We start from the raw sequence: 27,241 nt of genomic DNA, 5'->3' as shown, positions 1-27,241 counted from the left end.
TAAAGGACTGGCAAATGGGGACTTTGAAGATGGGGAAAGGCACTATTTAGTCCAGAGGAAAGATGGCGAGGGAGCGACTTAATAACTATCTTCCAGCCCATGGGGCTGTTCTGGGCAGGTTGGCAGCTGTTTTCCATCTGCTCAGACCAAAAAGAAAGGCACTCGAACTGCAGGCGGAGGTCGGAGCCAGACGCAAGGAAGGACTTCCAAGCTTAAGCTGATGAAGCATAATAAGAGGTTTCAAGTTTCTGAACCGAAGGAGAAATCTCTTTGAAAAACCTAAGGATTTTCTAGACACATTCACCTCTGAATGTGGCAGAGGGTTAACTAGACGGTTTCTTTTTTGTCCCAAATCCAGGTTACTCCAGTGTTTCTGAACAGCCTTAGCGACAGATACAACCAATACAGACAGAAAACTTAAAGAAAAGGAAAAATACTCCAGTTCAGCGTTCACTCATTCAGGGGAACAACACAGCACCACTCACCTCTACGCACAGACTCCCTCACAGCACAGCGCCCGAAAGCCTTGAGGATAAGGGCTTGATACGGTTTGAGCCATTTCATGATTGGATTCCCAAGGGATGGACTTTGAGGCCTTCACATGAACTTCAGGGACACAGACACAGCCTGCCTAAGCACAGTGCTTGTTCTCCCCCAAGACAGCTGACAAATGACCATCTCCCCAAGTGTGACTTTGAGGAGCCAAAAAAAAAAAAAAAAAAACAAAAAATCCCACACAATTTCTGACAATCTGAGCAGCCGGCACAGCCAGTGCCGAGCCGGGAATATGAGAAAATGGAGTGGGTGCTCGACCTGCGTCCCTGGACCAAGGCACCAGGAGGCTCAGGGGTTGTTACTCCCGTAATAACAGTCATTCCAGATCTGTATAACTTTCCAGAATTTCAAAGCACTTTCTCGGGGTCCAGCACTAATTTGTAGGCATATTGATTAAAGCCGGCATAACCTCTCCTGCTGGCTCAGCAGGCGGAGAACAGAGTGAGGCTAAAATGACTCGCCCTGGGATTCATTAGAAACAGTTCAGATGAAACAGGAAAGAAAAAAGAACAAGGAGAAGAACGAGGAAACATTTGCCAAGACCTTCCTAAAAACCTCTGCATGTGACCGCCAGGCTCCTGCGGCCACTTACTCTGCTGCTCCCCCTGCTGGGCAGGAGGGGCGCTGGCCTCCCTCCCTCCTGGGTCACGCTCTGCCTGTTTGCCTCCACCTCCTGCTCCCTTCCTCCAGGTGGCTCAGACTCTGAATGTCCTGAGTGCTTCCTGGCCTGACCAGCCTCCCCTCCTGTCCTGCTGCACGACCTTCCTGGCTCTTATTACCCCGTATTTGCTTCTTGTCGTTCTTCCCACTAAAAGCACACATTTCTCTGTTTTGTTCACTATCCGTGCCCGGCACACAGCAGGCACTCAATAAATATTTCTCGAAGGAAAGCATTCCAGGGGCCTTACATATATGACCTGTGAGAGAAGTCTTTTCAGTTTCTTTCACTAATTCCAATGAAGAGAGGGGGCGGAGAGGTTAACTAACATTCCCACAGCCTCCCAGGAAGGAGACGGCAGAGCCTGAGCCTGAACCAGGTTTGAGGGGACCAAAGCCCCATCCCTCCTCCTGCTTCAGGGCAGGCCCGGGAAGCCAGCCACACGCTGTCCCTGGAACAGCGGGAGCCAGGCACGTGGGAACGTCTCCTTCTGAGAGGAGGGTCAGAAACAGAGCAAGGGTTAGAAATATATCATATTTTAATATATTCTCTGGTCATCTGATTTCCCCTCATTTACTTCCATAATTGATGAAAAAAGAAATTTTAGAAGGCTATTTGAAAACCTCACCCACTCATTCATTTGATAAGATAGCTCTTAAGTCTCTGCCCATTCTAAGCACGCCTGGAAAGCACGTGGTCCAAGCCAGCAAGCAGCTACGGGAAACAGCTGACCACGGACCCAGGACGTGCTGGGCCTGAGCTCGAGCGCATTTTAATAAGTGGTATTTTCTTTCCTCCTCAAACAGCGGGAAATCGGAACACGGCTGTGAATACTGAAAACCTGCCGATGGACTACAGGCTTGCCGCTCACTTCTACGTCCTGTGGGCAATGAACTGGAGGGCATCGCCTGGCACGGGATGCTGGCGCGCACCCACGAGCCTTCTCTCTGCCTGCAGGGGCCTTTGTCACGACCTCGGTGCTCTGCCATTTCCATTCCCGCTTGATACATCTTCCATTATGGTTTTTAAAAATTAAAAAATAATTCCTTGCTCATTTTAAAGAGCAAAATTGTGATTCCTGGTCTCACTATGGATGGCTTTGACTACCACCAAGAGGGAACCTTTTTTTTTTTTTAATAGATGGTGTTTTATTTATTTTTTAAACATATTTTATTGATTTTTTACAGAGAGGAAGGGAGAGGAATAGAGTTAGAAACATCGATGAGAAAGAAACATCGATCAACTGCCTCCTGCACACCCCCCACTGGGGATGTGCCCGCAACCAAGGTACATGCCCTTGACCGGAATCGAACCCGGGACCCTTGAGTCCGCAAGCCGACGCTCTATCCACTGACCCAAACCGGTGCTGGCGAGGGAACTTTTTTGACAAGTGTATGGATTTTGTCGAGACAGGACTTTTAGTTGGAAATGGGGGATGCAAAACAAAAATAAAAATTCTAGACAGATTCTAGACATCAACTGTAAGGATGCAATGTGTATGTATATACGCTGACAATCTGAAGATAAACAGAATATAAGTGATAATACCTTAGCTATTTTCCACTTTCTATTAAATTGCCTTTGTTACTCAAAAATGGGGAGTCACTATTGAGGCAATTTTATTATTCATGGTTATATTTATAGACCCTTTAACATAACGGTGGGCTTTCTGAGTAATTTAAATAAACAGTAACAATGAAAAAGACTGGACATATTTTACATGCGTTGTTTCACTTCCTACATTACCTAACTAGTGCTCTGCGAAGAACATCCTCTGCCATCTTTGTGATTCAGAAAAGTAGGCTTTCGCAACAACCAGTATTATCTCCCAAAACATTGGATTATCAACTAAGAGAAGACCTGATTTGGTTTGGGAGAACAGACAAAAAGTCCTGGTGGAGCCCTGGCTGGTTTGGCTCAGCGGTTTGAGCATCAGCCCGAGGACCAAAGGGTCTCGGGTTTGATTCCCGGTCAAAGACATGTACCTTGGTTTCAGGTTCATCCTGGGTCCCTGTTGGGGGACACGTGGGAGGCAACCAATCCACGTGTCTCTCTCACATCGATGTTTCCCTCTCTCTGTCTTTCCCCCTCCCTTCCACTCTCTCTAAAAATTAATGGGAAAAATATCCTCAGGTGAGGATTAACAAACAAACAAAGACCTGGTGGAGTGACAGAACAGCAGGGCCGACACCGCAGGACAAGACAATATCCCAACTATCTGACCCGCCTCCACACATAAACGTGCCTGGGGAACATTCTGGCGCCATGACAGCACGTGTTTGCCAGTTTCTAGTCCACGGGGCCCAAAGGCAGAGCCGGCGAGCGTGCGATCGCAGACACACTTACTGTGGCGTGGGAGATGGTCAGCATGCCGTTCTTGACCGCGCACTTCCTCCTCTGCCACACTTTGCGGATCCTGCAGAGCCAGGCAGACAAGCTGGGTTAGGGTCCGTTCACTCGGGGACACGTGGTCACACAGCGTCATACGTGTGTCATTACAGCACAGAACCACCCGAGCCACAGCAGCCACACGCTTTGGCTGCCCCTCACTCTCCCAGGGGGAGGGACTCGGGAGGAGGCCTGCCCAGGAGGCTCCCGACTGCACTGGTTCTGGTCTGAGAGCAGGAGGAACGAAAGCACCACGGGCACTTTCATACAGAGCATTCTGTACGAGTTTAGAAGAAGGAAGTGTGTATGAACTCACATGTATGTGACTTGTGTAGGTTTCTAAGGCATATCGCTGATTGAAAAATGCAAGCTGTTTTAAGATAATTCAGGTATGATCCTGTATTGTTTACAAATAAAAACCTCACCCAGGAGGTCACAGTTTCGATTCCCAGTCAGGGCACATGCCCAGGTTGCAGACTCGATCCCGTGTGGGGCGTGCAGGAAGCAGCTGAGCAATGATTCTCCCTCAGCATTGATGTTTCTATTGCTTTCTCCCTCAAAAACACTTCAGACTCGCTGGGTAAAGAAATATGTGTATGAACACACAGAAGAGAGCCTAGAGGGCCTCCCAGAGGTGACAGGAGACTCCTCCCCTCCCCTAGAGCTGGACAGCAGAGACGGCAAGAAATGTACTGTTTCTCGTTAGAAATGGAAGGGGCTGCTGCTAAGCGGGCTGTGATGGAAGAGGGAAGATAGGAGTCAAGGCTGACGCCCAAGGTTGGGGTCTGGGTGGTCAGGTGGGCACCCCAGGCAGAGAAACAGCAAGGAATAAAAGCGGGGGGTGGAGTGGGGTGAGGTGGGCGGGGGGTCAAGAAGTCAGACCACCTGCTTGCTGTACGTCCTCCTCGGTTCCTGCCTTCCTAACACTTCGCGTCACAAGTCTCAGGTGCCACACAGAGACATCGAACAGCCGCTGCTTCCTCAAGCAGCAGGCTCATCTGGGACTCACTGTAAGTGTCTTTCCCCCATGGGAGGCGGGCAAAGCCCGTGGGTAACCTGACCTGACGCTCAGGAAGGGAGCTGAGCACCCAGGGCACGAGGAGGGGCTGTACGTACCCGTCACTCTTCTTCAGAAGGTACCCCTTCTTCTCGCTGCCATACTCCTTGTTGCCCTGGAGCTGGTGCATGCTGTATCCCCCCTGGCGGCTCTGGGAGTCCTAGGAGAGACGAGTCACAGGTGAGTCATACGCTGGAGACGCCTCTCAGGTCCCTGCCTCTGCTCTGCCTCTGAGCCTCAGCCCGCGGCGGTCAGGTCCTTGCCTTCATTTTACAGGAGGAAGCCGGGCAGTCACAAGCAAGTTCAAGGCGGAGCTGGGGCCTGGGGTCCGGGCCTCCTAGCGCCAGTTCAGATCCCAGCTCGGCCTCAAACATGCGGGGGACTATTCTATGGCTACCCCAGGTCACACCGACAGCCAGGCAGGCACGCGGAGGACCGCAAATCCAAGTCCATGCAACCGGAAGGTGAGTGCTCTTCCCTGGGGGTACCTTTCGTCCCTGCGCACGCTCTGCGGGGTGTGGAACACCCACGATAAGAAGTGCACCTTCTGAGTAAGGTAGTAAGAACTGTTAATAAAGTTCTTGCTCTGTAACTAACAAATGCTCTGCAAAATACACTCACAACCACGCTTTTAATGAAAAAAAAAAAAATGAAAAAGATTGGATTGCAGTGACAAGTGTATTGTGTGATTAAAAGGATGACAAGGGTCGAGAACAACATGGATACCACCGAGCTTGACTTAATATTGGGGCGCCACTGAGCTTCCCGGGGTTTTTGTAAAGACGGCACCACCAGACCGCCGTTACTGGGGAAATGCAGGGAGTAATCTAACGTGGAACTAACTGTACAATGAGAAACGGGTTGCAAACAGAAATAGGACAACACATTCTCACAAACAGCGGTGACTTACTCTCCTAGACTTCGATCAGGAAGGGCAAGAGCAACAGAGAAAAAAGGCAGAACATTTGAAAATATAGTTAATTTCATTGACAGTCTTATAACTCATAATTTAAGCACTTTTTATAACATACAGAGAAAATATTTAAAGGTGACACTAGAACAAACTCATATGCACGCATCTTTAGAACCATGATAAACTTTGGCACAATAAAGTATCTATATTAATTAAATTTTGAGTGAGAACAGAAAAAAGGCAAAATAGAGAAACAGGAGGTACACATTCCCAAGATGACACGGCTGACAAACCTCAAAGTGTGTGCACAGAGCATCAGCACCCGAGTGAGGCCCAGTGGGAATTACTTAGGAAATCTAAACAGAGCCACCGCTCAGTTGGTTGGAGCGCAGTCCGGAGCACCAAGGGTCCCTCCGGGCTTGATTCGCAGTCGGGGCACATACCCAGGTTTCAGGGTCGATCTCCGGTCGGGGTGCGTATGGAAGGCAACCGAATGATGTTTCTCTCCCACATCGATGTGTCTCCCCCTCTCTCTAGGATCAATCAGAAACATATCCTTGGGTGAGGATTTAAAAAAAAAAAAAGCCACAACAAATTTCAGGATTCTTTTTGTTTTGCTTTTCCGAGTGAAGAGAACTTAATATATCCAGTCCCTAAGCAACCCCGGACAAGGGACGGAGAGGAGGGGGAAGCTCTGAGCCTGGGTGCCTACTGATGCTGGTGCACAGCAGGCCTGAGGGCAGGAGCTGCTTTCTGGCCTCAGTGAGGACAGCGCTCCTTTAAGGCTGTTCTACATGTGACGAGTTCTGTGCTCAGAGGCGCGTCCCGAACCCCTACAGCCGGGCACCGTGCAGGCCCTGAGGACACTGCCCGGGACACAGCCCGTCTCTGAGGCGGGGACTCACTCTCCACTCACTGTGCTCTCCCGAGCGAGCGAGGCCACGAGGCTGCCTGCGCCTTTCTAGGCAGCTGAGTCTACTAAACAGGTTGCAAACTCCAGTCATTCTCTTAACCCGAGTCACTTCTTTGTCTTTAACCGGCCAGATCCCCTGCAGCTGAGCCTCCCCAGGGCCCAGGGCCTGGGACTCCACGGGGCTTGGCTGGCGCTGGCCTCCCTGACAGGCGTGCCCAGGCCTCTGGCTGGAGAGCTGACTGAGGGACAGCAGAGAGCAGCTTGCCTCTACAGCGCCCCTAGTGACAGTCCCGGGAACCACAGTAGGGACACAATTAGGACGGAGAATGGATGGGGCTGGAGAGGGTGGGGGCGTGGGACAAAACACAAGGCCAGATGCTGCAATCCACAGAACTGGCTGCCTGAACCTGACGAAACCATCAAAATCGCTCCGCTGTGGGTTTGGACTCGGGGATTTTCGCCATCTCTCTGCCTCCAGAACATGAAGCACAAAATCGACACTCTCCTTGGATCCCAATTCTTATTAAAAGTTGGCACCCTTTCACCAAACTGCACTTCTCTGTGTCTGCCCACGTAATTCCTACTCTGTCGGGATTTAAAATTATGATTTTTCCATTTGCATTTAAAAATTATGCCTCTCCAATCTCAGTCAATTTGCTAACCTTTAAAATAAGTCCTATGCTTAAAAAATGAAAGCGCTTACATATTTAACAAGAATTTAGATGCTGATAACTTAGGAAAACTACTGTATCCTGTAAATGTGCCATTAAGACTTCCCTTACTTATAATTATTACAAGCCTAAATACACTCTAGATTCTGGACAACAAACATATCGCATGGGCCTTGCTTCACATTAGACAAAGATGCTTTTAAAGGTAAAGGAAGTGGCTGAACTCCAGGCTTTGACCTCAGAACATTATTCCATTAACCCGAACAGGGAAGAAGCAATCTGTTTCAGAAGTCTAGCATGAAGCAGTCCCAAATTAACTGCTAATGAGTTTTATGGCTTAAGAAAGTCATACAAACGATGCTTTCTGCACTTTGAGAGATAATGGTCATTCAGGTTGCGTAGCAGGGCACACCGGATACATGAAAAGAGGGTTTTCTTTTCTGAGAAAGAAAACCTTGGAGAACTGTTAACACTAAATGAAAACAAAAGAAAACAAAATTGAGGGAATGAAGTAGGTGCTGAATCCTTTGCCAGCATAATAAAATTCAACATGTATTCAGGAAAGAAAATGCAAATGAAAAAAAAATCATTCAGGCAAAATGAAACAAAACTAAAAACAATGAATTTAAAATAAAACCTTGGGGAAATTGCATGAGGTGAGCCAAGAAACGTAAGCTGTAGAATGAAACACGGTATCATTTTTTAGTTCAATTTCCCATTCTCTGTTAGCAGCACAGATTACCTGGCTTTATTAGAAAACCTTTGAATGCATTATTAAGGAAAAAAATCTCCAGTCTTTTTAAACTGCAAGCAATTACACACTCATTGGTTTAATGGGGTCCTAAGAGTTTCTGGCACCCGATCTGAGGACAGACCTCTGTTAGGGGAGCTTCATCTCTACTGTATGAATGGGGCGGGCACAGGCCTCCTTCTGTCTCCGTGTACTAACTATTTACCGAGCAGCTTTGGTGCCCGGCAGTGTGCCAGGTGCTGTGAGGACAGATGAGTCAAGCCCAGAATCTGTCAGACACCTGCAAACCCCAGGACGGTGCGCTACCGAGAGGGGCTCACACAAAGCTGGGGGTTTGGGGATAATTTATGGACATCATCTTCAAAAATAAAACATTTTCATCTCAAAAAATACTCATGTAGCAAACAGTTCTTCGGGGAGGTTGCGCTACTATAAAAGCTTAAGATGCCTAATTCCATAGGACACCTGCCACAAGTCGTTAGAGAATTTTGTTTTCACGAGAAAAAAAAATATGAGTCTACCCCAAATCTGGGAGTCCTAGTTACAACACAAGTTCATGAGGCTTCCTTTAATTGAGTGGAGTTCGAGCCTGGTGGTGGGGTGAGGCTGTTCAGTGATTTCTTGGGCCTTACTTTCTCGGGCCAGTCTTCAGATGACTTTACACGTTCTGGAACCGGAGAACTAGGGTGAGAAATCTCTGGCCGAAAATCTCCTTTCATGTTTAACGGAAATCATTAAAAATCACTACCTTCTTAACATAGCTTGCAACGAGAGATGATAAACAGCATGAGAATGGACTAGGCAACTAGGCATGCTGTGAGAGATCAATTTTACTTGTAAAATACTCTGGACACGGTGCTAATGAAAACTCATCATTGAGCGATTTGGCACGAAGTTAAAATCAATCAAGCCGCGTGTGTGCATTTCCGCATGTACACACTCCTTCGGCTTGTACTGGTATGCAACTTTTCCTTTAGTTATTAGCATGAGCAGAATACACCGGTCTCTATGCACAACCGAGAGCCTACAATAGCTTCTTTTCTTTTTCAGGAAAGCTACCATATGTAGGAAGTAATCCCTGTGGCAAAACAGGTAGGAAGTGGTTAAGTACGTACGAATCAGTACAAAACCTTGCAAATTTCTCTAGACAGAGATCTACCTCTTCCCCCCACAATCTGGATCTTTCTATTGCTCTTATGCTGAGTGGTCGCACCCTCAAGGCGGCCTGTGAGGCCGGTGCAGGTGCTGGCCGAGGCGGCTCTGCATGATGGGAGCGCACAGCACACGTCACCCGGCACTGACACCTGTCCACAGGTGAGCAGGGGGCAGTGTTAAAGGGCTATGGCCCCCTCTCACTTCACAACGCCCAGCGAATGTAAACACTGGAGGCAGAAGCAGCGAGGGCTCCAGTGGCCCAGGGAAGCACCTTCAGGACTGGTGCGCGGGACCAGGGGTGCTGGGCTGGATCCCACGCTCGAGGGGGCTCACTCTGTTTTGTTTGGACTCATGAATGCCTTTCAGAAATTTCAGGAGATGACAAATAGTTGGCATTGTGAGATAATATCAGAATTAAAAATGCTATATTTTATAATTATTAAATATTGCATTGAAGAGATCACACTTAAATTCAATGCATAATAATGTCACGATCCAAACAGGCACGTCTCTACCTTCTCCATGTGGCAACTGGGGCTATTTCACTTACTCTCAGCTCGAAGCCCGTCCCCTCCAGTGGGCATCCCGGGTTTTCTGCCCAGAAACCACATCTCACGCCTCCACCCACCTTATCCCAAACGTCGCCCGCTGACGCTGCCAGGCAGTTCTGCATCTCTGCAGCTTCCTCTCACTGGCATCTCTCCCACAGTGTCCACGCCACTTAGGTACAACTCCTGTTCACACGGCTGACACTCTCCACTTTCTACCAGGTGATGACCCCCTTAACGGACAGGACTAACGCTTACTGCCTAGCACAGCTGCTGGCACATTGTAGGTACTAATTAAACGTTTGCACAACAAATGAACAAATACGATTTATGATTAAGGATCTGAGCAGTCATCTAACAGCTACCATGCTCCGTATACTCCACACCTCAGTATCCAAAGACTCGCACCTCCTTTTTCCTAAGTGGGGGGCACAGCTTCTATAGGCTGTGCCTCAGACTGTTTCTCTATTCCCCCGCCCACCTGCGGCTGCCCGGAAAGAGAGACGAGCTAAGGAGCACAGGGGTGTGCGCTGCCCTGCCTCTCCCTCCACAGCTGGAGAAGACACACGCCTGAAACACACATCTGCAAAGCCAGGACAGAAAGCCGAGCCACGGAGGGTAGGCTGGGGCTCAGGACACCTTTTCCGTAGGAGGGAAGGGAAATGAAACACGGCTTCTAGCCTGGGCAGTGCAGTAGGTGCACACGTGTCTGGTGTCTCGCCTGTCCCACCCCACCCTGGCAGGAAGCTGTCAGCACCCCCGTTGCAGGTTGGGAGGCACCCACACCCCATCAGGAGCCCCGCCTGCCCGGCCAGCCCTGCTGGAGACGCTGAGCACCTACTTCTTTCTGATCGAGCTGAAGAGAGGATTTTATTAAGTCCCGGAGGGCAGTGAGCTGTTTCTTTTCTTCATCCTGGGTCTGTTTTATCTACAAGAGAAAAATATTACTCTGTTACTTATCTTTTATATGTTTATGAACAGCGTTTCATTCACCCTGATATACCACACATCGAACTACTCAATGATATAGCCGATTTCCTTACTCAAATCCTTCACATGGTCTCATTTTTTATATAAGAGGCACAATTTTCTCATCTTATGAAGGTTGCAGTGGGTTTTGAAATGAGTGAATAATGCAACATGCTTTCTTATTAAATAATACCTCTAGGCTAGATAATTAAAGTTCCACTTTAAACAAAGTTAAGAAATAACATGGAGTTATTTGCTTCTGGTTTTTCCAAAGGCGGTAGTGATACCACGATGATCCTGAAGGCCCAGAAGAGAACCGGGGACTGAGGACCAAACCCACGGGCCCACGCACATGTGAGGGCACAGAGCCCTACCCGCGGGCAAAGGCTGGCTGCTTTGTGAACACGGGAACCTGATCACAACCAGAGCCACGTTCGCTAAAAGAAAAGCAGGAAAAGTACACAGCTATATACTTTCTAAAGTTACACAAAGACACACGGTATTATCTGTAACGCTAAAAACCTCATTGGAACATATGTAGTTGCACTCATAAAACATACACTTTCAATACGATTCATTGCCAAGTGGTTTACGGGAATAAAGGTTGACCTTTATACATATGCATTTAGTATTTTTCCTCAAAGAAGTTTTCCTTTTGCTTTTATAAAAGCAAAACCAAAACATGAGAAAAAAAGAGAGGAAATATAAAGCAAGCAAGCCCCCCAAATCCATAAACTTGCCTACTCAGAGGCAGCCCATTTTATCCTTTCACGACCAAAACATTCCTTTTGCGATTGCTGACCATGATGTGACTGAACCCTGAACAGAGAGTCATCTAGAAGCAACCGTTAGACTCTCCTTCCCGCTCCTCCCATGCTTCCCAAACACACTCTGGAACATTCCAACACTGACGTCTGAGTCATACTGAAGGTTTATCTGTCTTTATTGGACACATCACTTAACTGGTCTTCTTGTCTTTAATACTCTTCTAATACAGATTTCACATTTCCTGATACTTATCTACAAAGCAAGTTAAACGCATGTATTTTATAAAGAACTTACATTATATAAGTCAGCAGCCAGTTTTTCAATGTACTGTTTCAATTTGTCAGCCGTTTTCAAGCCATCTTGAAAGAAACTACAATGGAAAACATCAGAGACTTACCCGCAGTACAAAAATGAAATGAACCATAATTACCTAAAAAATCCAAAAATACAATTTACCCTCTTACTATGTATCTACACAAAACACGTATAAAACGGATTTCAGTGTTTTGTAAAAGATGTGCCAACACACACGCCTGGGCGCTACCGCCACATGCCAGCAGACGTCACACAGACAACGCACTGCAGTCGCTGTCACCGCACACCGACAACTCCCCTGGTTGTGCCTTATGTGAGCTCAAGAGAGAGAAAAGGACACACTAACTAGTGGGGTGTCATGGGCCCCAACTGGACACTCTAAGGAGAGAGGGACGGGACCAGAAATAGAGGCCGGAGGAAAGTCAGTTCCCACACGTCCCGAGTCCCCACACGCATGTGAGGCACGGGATGTGGGGTCAGGACACCGATGACCCGGAAGGCTTTATCCTACCATGGACACAAGAGGTGCCTTACTGCACCCTGAGGGGTAGCAAGCCTGGCATGGCTGAGCACTGACCACACGCCCAGCACGCTTGGCACTTCACATAAACTGTGTTTTTTTTTTGAAAAAAATATATATTTCTTTATTGATATCAAAGAGGGAGGGAGAGGGAGAGAGAGATAGAAACATCAATGATGAGAATCACTGATCGGCTGCTTCCTGCATGCCCCACATTGGGGATTGAGCCCACAACCCGGGCATGTGCCCTTGGCCAGAATCGAACACGGGAAACAGGTACATTTTCACGTAAAAATTACCAGAAAGCCCACAAAAGCGAACCCGGAAAGGAAACAAGGAGTGAAAAGGCAAATGTGGTGTCGCAGAGCCTCAAACGTCATAAACAGGGGGCCTGGCCAGGCGAACAAACAAAAATGGGGACCGTGGGCGCCTCTCACAATATTCCAGCAACCCAGGCACAAGTGCAGAGTGTTCCTACTGCCCGAATGATGGCGTTCACCTAATGTAGAGGGTGAAAAATATCACAAACCCCCAAGCAGGAAAATGCGGTACAAATGACGCTGTAACCGGTGAGATGCCGAGGAAGGAGGGAGGGAAGCGGGGCACTGGGAAGGCCTCTCCAGTGACAGGGACAGTGTCTGTAGGAGGGGCCGCAAGGCCGTCACAGTAACACCAGCCTTTCTGAGTTGCAGCGTTTCCAGGAGCCAAGCAGCTGCACTAATATGAGTGGCTGATTGATAGAAAACACTGACTATGGACAAGACCACTCACTGCCTATGACCTGGCTGTGGGAGGCCTTCATGTCACTGTGCAGTGACCGAATGAAGACCAGAGGAAAGAAGCAAGAAAACTGAAGTGCGGGCCCTTCCTCGGCTCCGAGTCACCACGGCCACCTGCCACTTACTTGCACTGCGCGTGGTAATACTTGATGAGATTCTGCAGCAGGTCCACGCCCTTTTTGGTCTTGATCTCGTTGACTTTAATGAGATACTGTGGGAATAAAGCAGAGGTGGACGCTGTCATTGCCGACAGGGCTCTCCGGGCAGGGTTTCGGGGGGCAGCCCCCCATGTGAATCTGCACCAGGTACTGGCCTCGGCTATCTTCAGGGTGTGTGATCGGCACAGGCACTAGTAGACATTGGTTAGCACGTCAGCATGTTATACACACCCGTGATTAGTTTACTAGACAAGCAGAAATCAACACAGCAAAGCATCCTGGGATAGCTGACTTATTTCCTCTGGCGCAGTGGCTCTCAAACCTAGGGTTCACAGGGTCAAGACCTGCAAGATGGACTATTCTTGGCTGAAAACAAGGGAATCAGCGTGCTCTCGAAGGGATATGCCATGAGGCATTAAAACTTTGAGACCAAGGAGGCGAGCTAGAACTTTTGCTAATAAAAATGAAAGGATGAAAACGTTTCAGTAACTTACGCACCAACATCACAAGCTCTGATTTTCCCAACTGGCCGAGGATTTCTGCCAACACTGTTTGCCTCTTGTTCGCGTGTCTCATTGTGTGGGAGTGTCATGAGCAGACAAGTTCAAGAAGGAGCCAAAGGTTTATTGGGGTGGGGGAAAATTAAGGAAGGAAACCTTAAAAGTGAGAAAATCCTATCCATTTTCATAGTTTCCCAAAAGCACAAAAGGAATCCCATGAGTCAGTGTCGGTCAAGGACGCCGGTGTCCAGTGGGAACACAGTTTGAGAACCACTGCTCTAAGTTGAAGGCAGCATGCTTTTCGTTGCATTTTTTCATGAGCTCAGAGGCGTTCTCAATGACCCCTGCATGTAAGCTTTCATTCAAACTAGACACAGGGTTAAAAACAAACAAACATGCTCGACACCTGTACCAGTGAAACCTAAGATTCACCCGTGTTACCAAAATTTGCCTTTTCCACACTCATTCACAGGCAACAGTGAAATTCTCACCAAAGAGTCCTGCTTTGGCTTAGAGCCCCACAGGCCCCAGGCTCAAAACAGGAGGCAACAGTGACAGGGCCGATCCCAAAGGCTTGGAGAAAAATGAGATTAGAGTCCTTAAGTAACTGTCCCTCCTCTCCGGGTCAGAGACAGCCGCTCTCAGGCAGGAAGGCTGCTGCCCACAGGAGGGCCCCGCTAACGAAACTCTGGGCGCGGGGCTGAAGTCGCTCCGCACCTCGCACATCTGCAGCTGGAAGAGGCGCCGCTCCTTCTCCATCTCCTCCGCGATCTCGGCCCCCGTGATCTCCGTGCGGATCATCCCGTGCTGCTTCGCATGCTCTCTCTTCTCCTTCTCAATTTTCGTGCTGGAATGGAAGCAGATGCCACCATTAACACACACGCACATGCACACACACGCACGCACATCTTCCTTTCGATGAGAACCACGTGATCACAAGAGTTAACATGCAGGATCATCTAAGAACTCTTTATGTTCTAGGACCGTGGTTGGCAAACTGCGGCTCGCGAGCCACATGTGGCTCTTTGGCCCCTTGAGTGTGGCTCTTCCACAAAATACCACATACGGGTGCGCACGTACAGTGCGATTGAAACGTCGTGGCCCATGCGCAGAAGTCGGTATTTTGTGGAAGAGCCACACTCAAGGGGCCAAAGAGCCGCATGTGGCTCGTGAGCTGCAGTTTGCCGACCACTGTTCTAGGATATGCACAGTACTGACCACCAGACACTTCAAGGCCTTCTATTTCTATGTAACTACTGTTGTACCATCCAGATCTGCAGTACGTCAATGGACAAAGCACATCTTGTTTTGTTGTGCCTGCGTCCCACAGAGGAGCTATATCCCACAACAGGTCTAGAGCAAGTGTTTTCCTCCCGTTTTGTGAACTCACACCCCCTTTGTCAGGACTCAGTTCTGTCTGGGCCAAGTGCACGCCGCCACCTGCAGGCAGGGCGGTGCTCGGTCCACCCGTGAGCGTTCACGCCCCGCCCTCAGAGAAGGACGAGGGGCCCACAGCCTCCATCTACGGCAGCGGGCCACGGCCAGAGCCTCTTTCTTCCCAGCTGCATCTCTAACTGTCAGTGCACCACAGCCCTCCTAAGACAGCAAGGCTCCGACGACGCAGTTGTTACCATTACGTCAGCAATCATGAGAGTAGTTTCGGAGAAAAATATTTAATCCTCAATGTTTCTTTTGCTTGTCATGTTGCTGTTACTGCCGCCTTCGGAAATGCTTTTATTCTGTTATGTTTATAGTTGTCGGGTTGTCAGCCAAGGTTTTTATTAAGTGCTGTATAATATATTCCTCCTCCCATCCCCCGCACAGCCCGGTGTCAGGCGACTTGGGATCATACTAATAAAGGCACGTGCAACGCTCCGCGTGGAGGTGCGCCGGGCCCACGTCCAGGGCTCCGCGCGTGGCCTCCCCGACCCCTTACAGGAACCCGCCAGGCAGGCCAACCTTTAGCCCTTACAAGCATGCACGACATAAGTTTTCGTCCTTGTAAGTTAAGGGCTCTGTACTTTTCCCAGTCAATCTTTTTCTTAGGAAAATCATGACAATATAAAACAAAGGAAAAAAAAAAAACCACTTACAACTTTGTCTCATAATCTTTCCAAGCTTTGTCGAATGGCTTCTTGAGATCCTTAGAAAAAAGAAAACGAAACTGAAATTAAATGTACTGTTATTTAAAGGCGAGTAAATAATTCTGAAATAACATCCTAGCAAAACCACTCTCCTCTGTGGGACGCTGGAAACTTTATACAAAAGCCACCTGCACACACATCACACCATTATTCCAGCGAGAGGCTTGAGATCGGCAGGGCGCGCATCCTGGCCACACGTCAGCGATGTGGGACCCAGGGGGCCCGCGGGTCCAGCAGTGAGGGAGCCCAGCCCTGCCCCACCCACCAGGGCCCTCGCGCTTCCTCCAGTGTCTGGTTTTGTTCCTCGGTCAATAACATCATGTGAAGTGGCACACTCTTCCGTGATCCTTTTCCAACACTTTTTTATGCTAAAAATGTTCCAGTGCCTTTCAAATACCAGTACCCCGATGATCTTAAAAGAGAAAAAACCCCCAATCCTTTCAAGTTACAGTGAAAATCAGATTCCAGACACTCACTCCTTTGACTCCCTTCAGGTCTCCTTTCAGCAGGGAGTCCAAGGTGAAGATCACATTGTGGCTCAGCCCCTGGAGCTGAAGACAAAGCAAAGGTGGAGCCGTTAGAGGGAGCGTGCACAGGGCAGGACGCCGCTACTGCGGGCACTCCCCACGCACCAGTGCCAGGCAGCAGCTGGGGCACCTGCCGGAGGGAGGACACCTCCAGGTCCCCCCGTGGCACCTGTGGGAGGACGCCTCCAGATCAGGCAGCCTCGCTGGCCCTTCTAGATCTCCTGAGCGGAGAGCTGCTGCCTGGATTCAGGCCGAGTGGCTGCAGGGCCTGTGCTCTGAACGGGGTGCTGCAGGGGACCCACACTTGTACAAATGATGCCTTGGATCATAGCTATAACTTTCCTGGTCCCTCCTACTGAAATGGCAGATCTTACTTTTTAAAAAATATACATTTTTATTGATTTCAGAGAGGAAAGGAGAGGGAGAGAGAAACAGCAATAGCAATGATGGAGAGAATCGTTGATTGGAGCCCACAATCCGGGCATGTGCTCTGACCGGAATCAAACCGTGACCTCCTGGTTCATAGGTTGATGCTTAACCACTGAGCCATGCCGGCCGGGCAGGCAGATCTTACTTTGACTTTTCTTCAAATGCCTCGGTCAGAGCAAGGAGAAGATTATACAACTGGCGTTCACTTCCTTGCTATATTCTTTAAAAAAATTTTCCTTTTTATATTCCTTTATGGCATTTACCATGATCTAAAACTATCCAGTTTGTTTATGTGTGTGTTCTGTCTCCCTGACCAGAACATATAAGGTCAATGCGGGCAGATCTGTGACTATCCTGCTCAAAACTGACTCTCAGCACCCAGATTTCGTGAAAAGGACAAGGTATTTAGGAGGCGCCGTCTACAGCTGGGGTGCAGCTTTCGTCACTGTTCTGAGCCAGTGCCTGGGTCTCTTGGATTTAAGGTGGTGCTGACTCTACAGAGGAGAGAGATGAAGCTTGTCCATCCGAGGGAGGGATGGACAGGTGCAGGCAGAGGCGGCAACACCAGGACTGAGATGGCTGTAGAGTACACTCTCTTCAAGGAGCTCCCAGTACAGTCCGCCCTCACTAACAGCATCAATGAGTTCTGCACCTTGAAGCGAAATGAGACCGCGAACCCATGTACACCACAGGCTAACTGATATAAACAAGGGTTAGGTTCCCACAGCATCCCGTCAGCATTAAAACAAGATGGACCTGTTAAATCGCGGAGAAACCAGTTTTAGTAGCATGGAACCAAGACATCATCCACCATTTACCAGGTGCCTATTCTTGGACACCCTCTGTCCTAGGGGCTGGGGAGGAAAGACAGATAAAACACCACTGCTGCCTTCAGAGACCTCGCACCCCAGGGACGGGCAAGCGCAGGCAGAATGCAGTCAGCAGGCCTCTTCCGCCTGAACCCCGCGTGCTGCAGCAGAGGGGGAGGGACAGGCGGTGTGAGAAGGCCACGTCACTCGCGGGCTTTGTGAATGCCCCACCTGACATCACCTCTACAGTGAGAGATTCCACCAGCGGTTCTCAGCCTGTGGGTCGCGACCCCTGAAAACACATCCTGCATATCAGATATTTACATGACGATTCATAACAGTAGCAAAATTACGGTTATGAAGTAGCAACAAAAATAATTTTATGGTTGCGGGTCACCACCACATGAGGAACTGTATTTAAAGGGTCGCGGCAGTAGGAAGGTTGAGAACCACTGTAAGCTGTCCTGCCGGCTGCTGTGAGGACGGAATGAGCAGTGCACGTGGCAAGTGCTGACTTACTCCCCGCCACTAGGGAGCGCTGCGCACACGCTTGTCTGTAAAGGCTCTGCACAGAGAGAACAAGGTATTTCTGAAAGGACATGGCAAACCGCTGAGGCCAGGTCCCTCCGGACACTGGGTGGGCAAGGGGAGAGGGGCTTTTCACTCTGTACTTTTCTGCACTTTTTAAAGGTTTGGTAATACGCACTATATTGTTTACTCACAAAAAGTAAAACTTCTAAAACAAAAAATGAAAAGATAGCAATTATAAACCATTCCTTTTAAAAAAATATTTTCATTGATTTCAGAGAGGAAGGGAGAGGGAGAGAGAGAGAGAGAAACATCAATGATGAGAGAATCATGGATCGGCTGCTTCCTACACACCCCACCCTGGGGATGGAGTCCTCAACCTGGACAGGTGCTCTGACCAGGAATCGAACCGCGACCTCTTGGCTCATAGGTCGACGCTCAACCACTGAGCCACGCCGGCCGGGCTATAAACCATTTCTAATGCCAGGTCGCCAATGCCCCAAATCCTCTGTAATCCTGTCAATTTCTATTACAAAGGTTAGGGCGTTTCTTATCTCCATTCCAGGGAGTAAAGATTATGTAGCTTAAGCATGATTGTTTGTAGTGATTAACTACCCGCCTGGCACTTAGTTAAGGAGTTTCATCCCCTCCCTGACTTCAGGGAAAAATTCCTACCTGGGGAAGCAACCTTTCTAGGAGAGGCATCCCCTCCCTGACTTCAGGGAAAAATTCCTACCTGGGGAAACAACCTTTCTTGGAGAGGTGACCTTGGTTAAAACACACAGCGCTAAGGGGAGCAAACATATTAAGAACAGTATGCTATATACGCCAGGTCCCTTGAAACATATGCTGTGCAGATGTTTCTTTCCTGCAGCGACTGTGTCAAGCAGCAAGGATGGACCGGCTTCCGGCACTCTGTGAGATGAAGCAGAAAAAACACCACCCCAGAATGCCATCACCGCCCTGGTCTGAGAGCTGTGTGAGAAAGTAACGGCAGAAGAATTATGAAATCCCGTGGTTAGTACTGAACGTGGGGTCTGAAGGAAGAGTCCCTCACCAGCCAGGGACTGACCACACAGCAAACACATGACACACGTCTCCACCTCGCAGTGGCGTCATGGCGGCCGGCTCGGGCAGGGCGGTGGCTGCAGGCGCCCTGGTGGGAAGCCTCAGGGGCTGAGAGCTTCCTGTGGTTATCCACACACACTCAAGTGGGGCTGATAAGAAAAACCCAGCAGGCAAACCAGTGTGCAGTATAGATCCAGTGTCCCCAGTGACAAGGACACAACTCAGAACTCACAGACTCTTCCCAACCTACTCCCAGGAAAAGAAGGTTCATTGAAAAAACTGGCAAAGGAGGCTGCGTTTGTGGAAAGGGAATCGGACCTACCTGTCATTGTAACGACACAGCGAGACGGCAGCGAAAGCAGGCCCATCGCTCGAGGAGGAGATGGTTAGGAATTGCTCACTGGGAGGCCAAACCAAGTCTCCCCTGGCGATTCTGTGCAGAGGGCTTGTTTTCCCCCTATCGTAAGGCATTGCTCTGGGACCGAGAGGAAGCCCGTGACTTTGCTGATGGGGGATTCTGTGACTTTCCTGTCTGTTGTTTTGTGTGTGTGGTTTAAATTTATTTTCTAGTTCCCTCAGGAACACTTTTCATGGCCTGAGCCAGACCTGCAAACTGTTGTGTAACAACAGCATCTCTACAGGCGACTGCAGAGCAGCCAGCAGAATACAGTGACAACACGGGGGACAGACTTCCTGTCGCACCTCCACTGTCTTCAATGATTTTTACTAAAAAGCCTTGCACAGCCCAGCTGGTGGGCTCAGTGGGTGAGCCAGGAGCTCACAGTTCGATTCCTGGTCAGGGCACATGCCCCAGCTGCAGCATCGATCCCCAGTGGGGCGTGCAGGAGGCAGCCAATTGATGATTCTCTCATCATTGATGTTTCTATCCTTCTCTCCCTCTCCCTTTCTCTCTGAAATCAATAAAGTATTTTTTAAAAAGCCTTTCAAATCTATCACATAGCTATCTTCCATTTGTTTTCCTAAAATTCTATTGATTCCATTCCCATGGACTCAACTATACTCCCCTTTCTTCCCTTTCACGGTAATGGTGAATTAACAAGTTCTTTACGTGATTCCACATGACATGAGGCTGAAGAGCATGTTTTAAAAAGTACATCCTTTCCATCCTTTCCATGTTGTTGAGCCACCAGCACATTCAACCCCCTGGGGGAATGACGCTGAGGGGCGGTAAACCCAGCTGCTTCCCAAACAAACTGCCGCCTGCTTCCTTCCTCCCAGACGGGCCGTTTCTCCCGGGAGCACAGGCATCGAGCCCGACCACGAATTCGGGATAAACCAGTTGGGAGGAAGCTGAGGTCTAGCCTTTCATTGTGCAAAAGGGGTACTGCAATTAATACTGGTTTTGATAAAAATAACCATTTACTCCTTACAACTGTTTAGACACTACCAGACAGGGTACCAATAGCCCCCGAAATCCCGGCTGTTGGTAATGACCTCACAGTGTTCCTCTATGGACACACACACACAGACACCCCCCATCCCCACCCCACTTCTGTCCTGATCTTTTCTACCTAACTTTAGAGCTTCACCGCAATGAAAGGACCTCGCTTACCTGAATACCGACCCATCTCTCCCCTCTAGAAGGTGATGCTTAAGGGAGGCCTCACCTGTTCTGCTCACTAACTAACCAGAGCCCATGGCAGGAGCCATGAAGCAGTCGTGGGTTCCTGCCCTGTGCTTTCTGGCTACCATGTGGGCCTGTGGTGGGTGCCCGAGCTGCCCTAGGAGCCCAGGTGAGGAGCAGCGAGGGGAAGTGCGAGGGCAGCACCTCCAGGATACCTCCCTGCCGTGACCTCTGTTAGCGACTCATCACTGGCTGGCTTTGTCACCTGCATTAATTCTGACACCTCCCTCCCCTGCCCGTCGGTTCTCTCTCCTTCCCTTCACAGGCAGAGGCGGTTTCCTGGAAGTTAGGCAGCTGCGGATCCAACGAAAACAATGAGCCAGCTCCCAGCAGGTCAGCCCGTTTCCCTGGGTAAGTTGGAGAGGGATGGGCTGGTGAGAGCTGCTCTCAGGACACGCTGGGGTGAGGGACCAAGGGCACCTCCAGCCAGCACCTTTGACAACTGGGAAGACAGCTCGAGGCCAGACATGCCTCCACCCGGCTGTGTCCCTGCTCACTCTGGCCCTGAGAACATGGCAGGCCTATCAGGTCTGTAATATACCTTCCAGTTACTATAACCTTATACATAATATGAGCTCTGGGGACACATTAAACACAGCAGGAAAAATGTTGACCAACGGAAACCGCAGCAGGGACACACTCACACTGCCTCAGAAGCAGAGCGTGGCCCCCAACCCAGTAAAGAATTAAAACGTTAACTGAAGAGTTCCCTGTGATGCTGAGGAGTTAGAAGGGTCACGTCATCACTTTACTGCAGTATAAACACCACCTTTTGAAAAAGTCTCAAATATCGCAAGGAGAGCTTCTTGGTGTGAGCCGAGCGAGGAGACTGCAGGATCCTGGCTACAGGCAGCTTCTGCCCATTTCCTAACCAGCTGGACCAGCGAAGGAAGGGAAAATGCAAATATTATAAAATGAATTCACGCAGTGACAAAGGCCAGCACCTAAGTAACTATCATCACACACACGCAGAGGCTACAGAGACGCTCTCGAGTGTAACTGCAAACAGCGAAAGCTGGGAACAATGGGAAGTTCACACCAGGAGACTGGAGAAGTGAGTGACAGTGGAATGAAGGGCATGCTCCACCGCTGCGGGCACAGTCATGGATGGGGCGGGGCCTGTGGGCTCTGCAGACCTGGGGAGGGAGGCTGCTGGTAACGGGCTCCCACCCCTTCAACCAGGCCACTCGGCTCCCGGAGGCTGTATGCTCCTAATTAAACAAAGGGCCTTGGGCTGTAATACTTCACAAAATAGGAAAACATTGCAAAATATATAAATAAATGAAAACTGGGCTATAAGATAGCACTACAGTGTAAACCCAATGTTGTTAAAAATTTAGGATTAAAATAATACATATAAAAAAGATGTATGTGTAAACTGAAAAATGGTTAGAGGACACAGAGATATAGATAAATCTCAACTCCTCAGGAGTGGAGGTTATTGGTGATTTTTATTTTAGTCCCTTTCCCCCTGTATTTTCTAAGTTTTCAAGAATGAACTGGTATTATTTTTGTATTCAGAAAGTTATTAAAAAGTATTACACAGAAGCACAAGAGGGCGATATGATCAACCAGCAGCCTGTTTCTCACCCAACTTGTGATTTGATTTAATACAGGATGCGAACCAGATGGAGTGAATAAAGGTAAAAGCAATTAATTAGGTAATGGATTCGGAGGAACAAAGGTACAGCTTCCCTACAGCCCTAGGGAATTCTGAATCTCTGTCCAGAATGACAGTCCTCATGAGTGGTTCTCAACATGTGGCCCTCAGGCCGCCAACAGCATCAGCACCCCCGTCAGCACCCCCTGGAAATCTGTTAGAACACAAATCTCAAACCTAGTTTGACGTTAGGAGGGCGAGGTGCAACCACCCCTGTGTAAACGAGCTTTCTAGGCGAGATGATGCGGGTCTTCTGGGCACCACTGCCTAAGGGAGCCCCATGTTCCCATAGAGAAGACCGCCTGCCTGTGGTCTGAGACATAACCACCAGGAGGAGAGAGCAGAGGTGAGTGGCTGCTCTGGAGCCCTGGGAAAGGCCTAAGGAAAGGCGGAAACCCAATTACTCTATTGTGCCAAAAGGCTTCCAGAACGGACAAGACCGAATTTAAGGGAAAAGCATGGTTCTCCTGGAAGTTTTACAGAGAAAAATGGGTAGGTGTAGGGGAATCGGGAAATACGAGACTTCCTTAATGTAGAATGATGCATTATGTTCTGACGAATTCAATTTAAGTCAATGATGGGTTGCGTTTAGCGTCATCTCCCTACATCAAGAATCAAAAGGAGAGCACTGTTTTCCTTTGCATTATGTGCAGCATCTGATTTCATTTCAGGATAATTGTAAGAACAGGCGGAGTAGCAAAGATTTTAAGGCCAAATAAATGGGAACGCAAGAGGGAAAAAAGCCTATCTAGCTTCATTATGGTTTGAAAAAGACATCCCGACCCTAAAGATTTCTTTATTGTGTTTGAAATAATTAATCACTTAGTTTGCAGCGATCAATTTTCAGACATTTAATTTCATTTCCATGCGTGTCGTGTATAATTTGTTATGTGTAAACTAGAACAAAACCACGCTTCAAATCACATTTTCCGTGCCTTCACTGAACATCTCTATCACACATTACGTTTTACAACAATAAGCTTTTACTTAGCAAGCACCTCCAAGACACAAGTTAAAAACGTAATAAGTTAAATCAACAAGCACACAGGCTTGCCACGTACTGGGAGAAAGCAACACCTCACAGCAGACGTTGTGTCTTCAGTTAACGGGTAAGAAAGCAGGCTTCTGTGCTGCCTTTGTCTGCACGGCCCTCCCGTGCTGGGCCAGGTCTTCACATTTGAAGTCTCACTTCACTTGATCCTCACTGAATATTTCAGAATTCAAAGAATTTATCTAAATGGTGGCTGTGGAAGCCACCATCACTTGCTGTATCTCAAGGCCACCCATGCAGAAAAAGAACCTCCTTCGACCATATGCCTGTGATGCCAGGAAACCAAGTAAGTTTCCTCTACTTGTGGGCAGCGAAAAGCAGGAAGCGTACGGAATCTGGCCCTATACCCATGCCCATCTTCCCTATGACATTAACTGGCGCGTCCGTGTAAACTATTACCGTATTCTGTAGCGGCAATCTCTTCGACCGAATGTGACAGTCAGCTCAGCAGAGAGCCTGGCACAGAGCTAACCCGTAGTTAAATGCTGGCTGAGCCAGGGCCAGAATCTGCAGTCTCTTCTAATGTTTAAAGTACCGAAGTACAGTATCTAACGATCAATGCAGAATGCTGTTCAGTGTTCCTATTTAAGGAAAAGAGCCTCTAAAAGCCCAAGAGAATAGTTTCATGAGCATCTACTCTCTCGCCCCTGAGGCCTCTCATAATATCCCTGTTTTCTGGATGAATGTGCGAGTGAGCAAGTGAGTCTGCCTCTGTGACCTAGCTGGAGAAACGGTGGACAGAGACCTGACCTCCGTTTTATCTGACTTCAAAGTTGTGGGGTTTCTGCTACTCTCTGAGCTTCCAATTGCTTAACACGGTTGGGCAATCAGTCAAGAGAAGGGCCCATTCTTTCTAGTGGAAGATGTAGGGACCCACTCGTTGGAGACGGAATGAGTAGGCCGTTCCTTCATGTTTAAACCTAAAGGGACCAAATGGAATAATAAAAAAAATAAAGAGGCACCTGGAAAGAAGCAACCAGCCTCAATATCAGACATTCCATATTGAAATGCAAATAAGAAATAAATTCTGGAAGTATAGGTGAGAAATGGAATAAGATGGAAACAAACAAAAAAGTGAAACGGATCACCTGACCCAGCACACCACCTACACCAGCCTTTCTCAAAGGAATTCACAACGCTTCTCAGACAACCAGGGTCGGGTAAGCCAGGAAAGGTCTCTGAACCCGAAAGTCCCTTTATCGTGGGTGGTGCTCTTCAGTCTTTATCCCACTTCATGCAAATATTCACGCATTTCACTGCAGAGGTAAAACTGCGCTGAATTATGAGGGCCTAGGCCAGCCGTGGGCAAACTACGGCCTGCGGGCCAGATTCGGCCCGTTTGAAATGAATAAAACTAAAAAGAAAAAAAAGACCGTACCCTTTTATGTAACGATGTTTACTTTGAATTTATATTAGTTCACACAAACACTCCGTCCATGCTTTTGTTCCGGCCCTCTGTCCAGTTTAAGAACCCATTGTGGCCCTCGAGTCAAAAAGTTTGCCCACCCCTGGCCTAGGCCCTAGGAAGTCACCAGTGTGAGTGTGTGTGAGTGTGTGTGAGTGTGTGTGTGTGTGTGTGTGTGTATGTGACGTAACATGCAATCCGTCACCTTCTGAGATCTGTAGAATTCTGAATTTTGAAACATCCTACCCCAAGGGTTTTGGATAAGAGACTGTGGACTGGACGCTATGTACACCCAGTGTCTGTGTAAAATGCATAAAATTGCTTCAGAGGACATTAGTTAGAAGTTAGAACGACACAATGATCTTTACTTTCTTATTTAATTTACTCCGTATTTCTGAAACTTTTATGTGGAACATGTTCGTTTATAACAGAAGGGAAAGGAAAACCTCCCTCTTCACCGCCTCCACCCGCAGGGCTGGACGGCTTTCCAGAGACTGTCCCGCAACCCGCAACAAGCAACACGAGCGGGCAGTGCCGCACCAGGACACGAGGGGTGTCTGGGGTCACTGGCCCTCCCAATGATGCATCGCCATTCTGCGAAAAGAGGGGGTTTCGTAAGCCCAGGGCACCCAGTGGCTGCCAATTCACCGCTGAGTATACCCAAGCTCTCTGCAGTTTTCAGTGTTTCAAAGAACTTGAGAAATAATCTGCCAGTGATCTACATCCAGCCTGTGCATTTCCAGCTCTTCCCTTTGAGGGGGAAGAAAAGAAGAAGAAAAAAAAGATAAAAGCATCCTCAGCCCAAACCACAATGCCCTGCAGCCAGACTGCAAACAGGAAATGCCAGGCTGATGGAGAAATCGCTGGGCTTCACGGGCTCTGAAGCAATGCCGCCCTCGACCTGCTGGGGGCGCTCGGGCTCTGAGGCAAGCTCTGCTCTGCAGAGGCTCAGGGACCACAGAGCCAGAGGCAGAGGGTCCTTCTGGGCCCCGCCTACTGATCTCAAACAGGGTTCACATATATTTTCTAAAACTACTGCTCCACGGGGGTCTTGGGGTCAGTCGTTTCCCTCTGCCCATGGAGAATCTATTTCCACCCACGGGTACTCTTTCCTCGCCCCGCTCTGCGGTTTGGTGATTGAACGGAGGCAATGGGCTGACTCCCGGCCTTGCCAGCATCCCAGGCCATGCCGGCCCGACACTGGGAACAGAGCAGCCCAGGCAATGGCCTCACTGCTTTCCTTGAAAAGGTTAAAGGAAGGATGGGAAATAATTTCCGTATTGTGTTAATCACATGAATAACAAAACATACTTGGAAACAGCTAAAACTCAACAGCATCCTTTCTTTTTGTTCTTTAGTTTTCCTTTTTTTTTTTTTTTTTAAAGACAAGGACGCTGCATTGTAAAGAAAGCCTCCTTCATCAATACATTAACTACAAAAGGGCATTCAAAGCAGAAAACCAGAAGATAGAAGGCATGGAAACAAGGAATAGCCTCTGCTTCAGTAGAACAAACAATGCTGTGTCCGCAGACGGCTGACTAGGAAGGCATCCTTAACTGAGGCAGGGTGGGTTCAGCGAGGCTGGTGAGCCAACGAAAGGAGTACTTATAATAATGTCTTAAGATGCTAAGTCACCTAGCATATACCCCCAACCAAAAGCCATGCACTTAAAACCTTGACACCAAAACCTTGTAAACATCATCGATGAACCAGATCATGTCCACGATCCTGTGGCTTCTCCCCACTGAGAGGTGGCATTCCCCAGCCACACTCCACAGGCCACTTCTGGGAGGAAACAGCTCACCACTTCACCTTTGCGAGATGCTGGCCACAGAAAGGGCTCTGACTAGAGGGAGAAATCCCAGCAAAAGGAAGAGAGACTACAGACTGCTGGTGAAGGAAGAGCAGAGAAGTGAGGTTGGGATTTTGACTCGTGTGGATGGCAGATTCACACAGTGCGAAGGGACCTGCCGTGTGGGGAAGAGTGGGAATGGATTGGTCCGGGAAACGTGGAAGCGATGGCTCTTGGCTTAAGCCAAACAGATGGGGTCTACTGGAAATGAAAGGTTGGCGAGATATCCCTGGGAAAAGAGCGACCTTGGGGAAAACAGCTTCCTGCCCAGCCAGCCCTCACCAGTTACCACCAAAGGGAATGTCAGTCTGCTGTCACTGCCTTTCTTCCCACCGCGCCTCCCTTAGAGCTCTGCCACCAGCAAAGAGGCAGGTGAAATGAGAGGGCCCTTCTGAACAGAGACTGAGATAATGTAAGATTTACAGGAATATCATGAATTTATCAAAAAACCCCAAAGGATAGAAATACGTATGTATGTGCTAAGATCAAAATGATCCTTTGAGAG

General features: G+C 48.7%; 1 protein-coding gene across 9 annotated transcripts in view; it reads right to left on the bottom strand.

Moving 5' to 3' along the window:
• ASAP1 (ArfGAP with SH3 domain, ankyrin repeat and PH domain 1) overlaps positions 1–27,241 on the bottom strand; it is a 218,077-nt gene that overhangs the window by 34,342 nt on the left and 156,494 nt on the right. For 6 of the 9 annotated variants that reach the window (XM_036337636.1, XM_036337640.1, XM_036337639.1 and 3 more), the window contains 9 exons: positions 16,239–16,313; positions 15,712–15,761; positions 14,336–14,465; positions 13,086–13,171; positions 11,641–11,716; positions 10,451–10,537; positions 6,015–6,104; positions 4,718–4,818; positions 3,560–3,629 (listed from right to left, as the gene is read on the bottom strand). In XM_036337636.1, the coding sequence (XP_036193529.1) occupies positions 3,560–3,629; positions 4,718–4,818; positions 6,015–6,104; positions 10,451–10,537; positions 11,641–11,716; positions 13,086–13,171; positions 14,336–14,465; positions 15,712–15,761; positions 16,239–16,313 (765 nt within the window). Of the gene's footprint in view, positions 1–3,559; positions 3,630–4,717; positions 4,819–6,014; positions 6,105–10,450; positions 10,538–11,640; positions 11,717–13,085; positions 13,172–13,616; positions 14,095–14,335; positions 14,466–15,711; positions 15,762–16,238; positions 16,314–27,241 lie in introns of those variants that run through there. The other 3 variants (XM_036337641.1, XM_036337644.1, XM_036337645.1) reach the window with 2 other exon arrangements.

The sequence above is a fragment of the Myotis myotis genome, unplaced genomic scaffold (assembly GCF_014108235.1).
Source record: "Myotis myotis isolate mMyoMyo1 unplaced genomic scaffold, mMyoMyo1.p scaffold_m19_p_16, whole genome shotgun sequence".
In the NCBI taxonomy this organism is placed as follows: Eukaryota; Metazoa; Chordata; class Mammalia; order Chiroptera; family Vespertilionidae; genus Myotis; species Myotis myotis.
The sequence above is the reverse complement of the archived record's forward strand: the minus strand, read 5'-3'. Positions and strand labels throughout refer to the sequence as shown.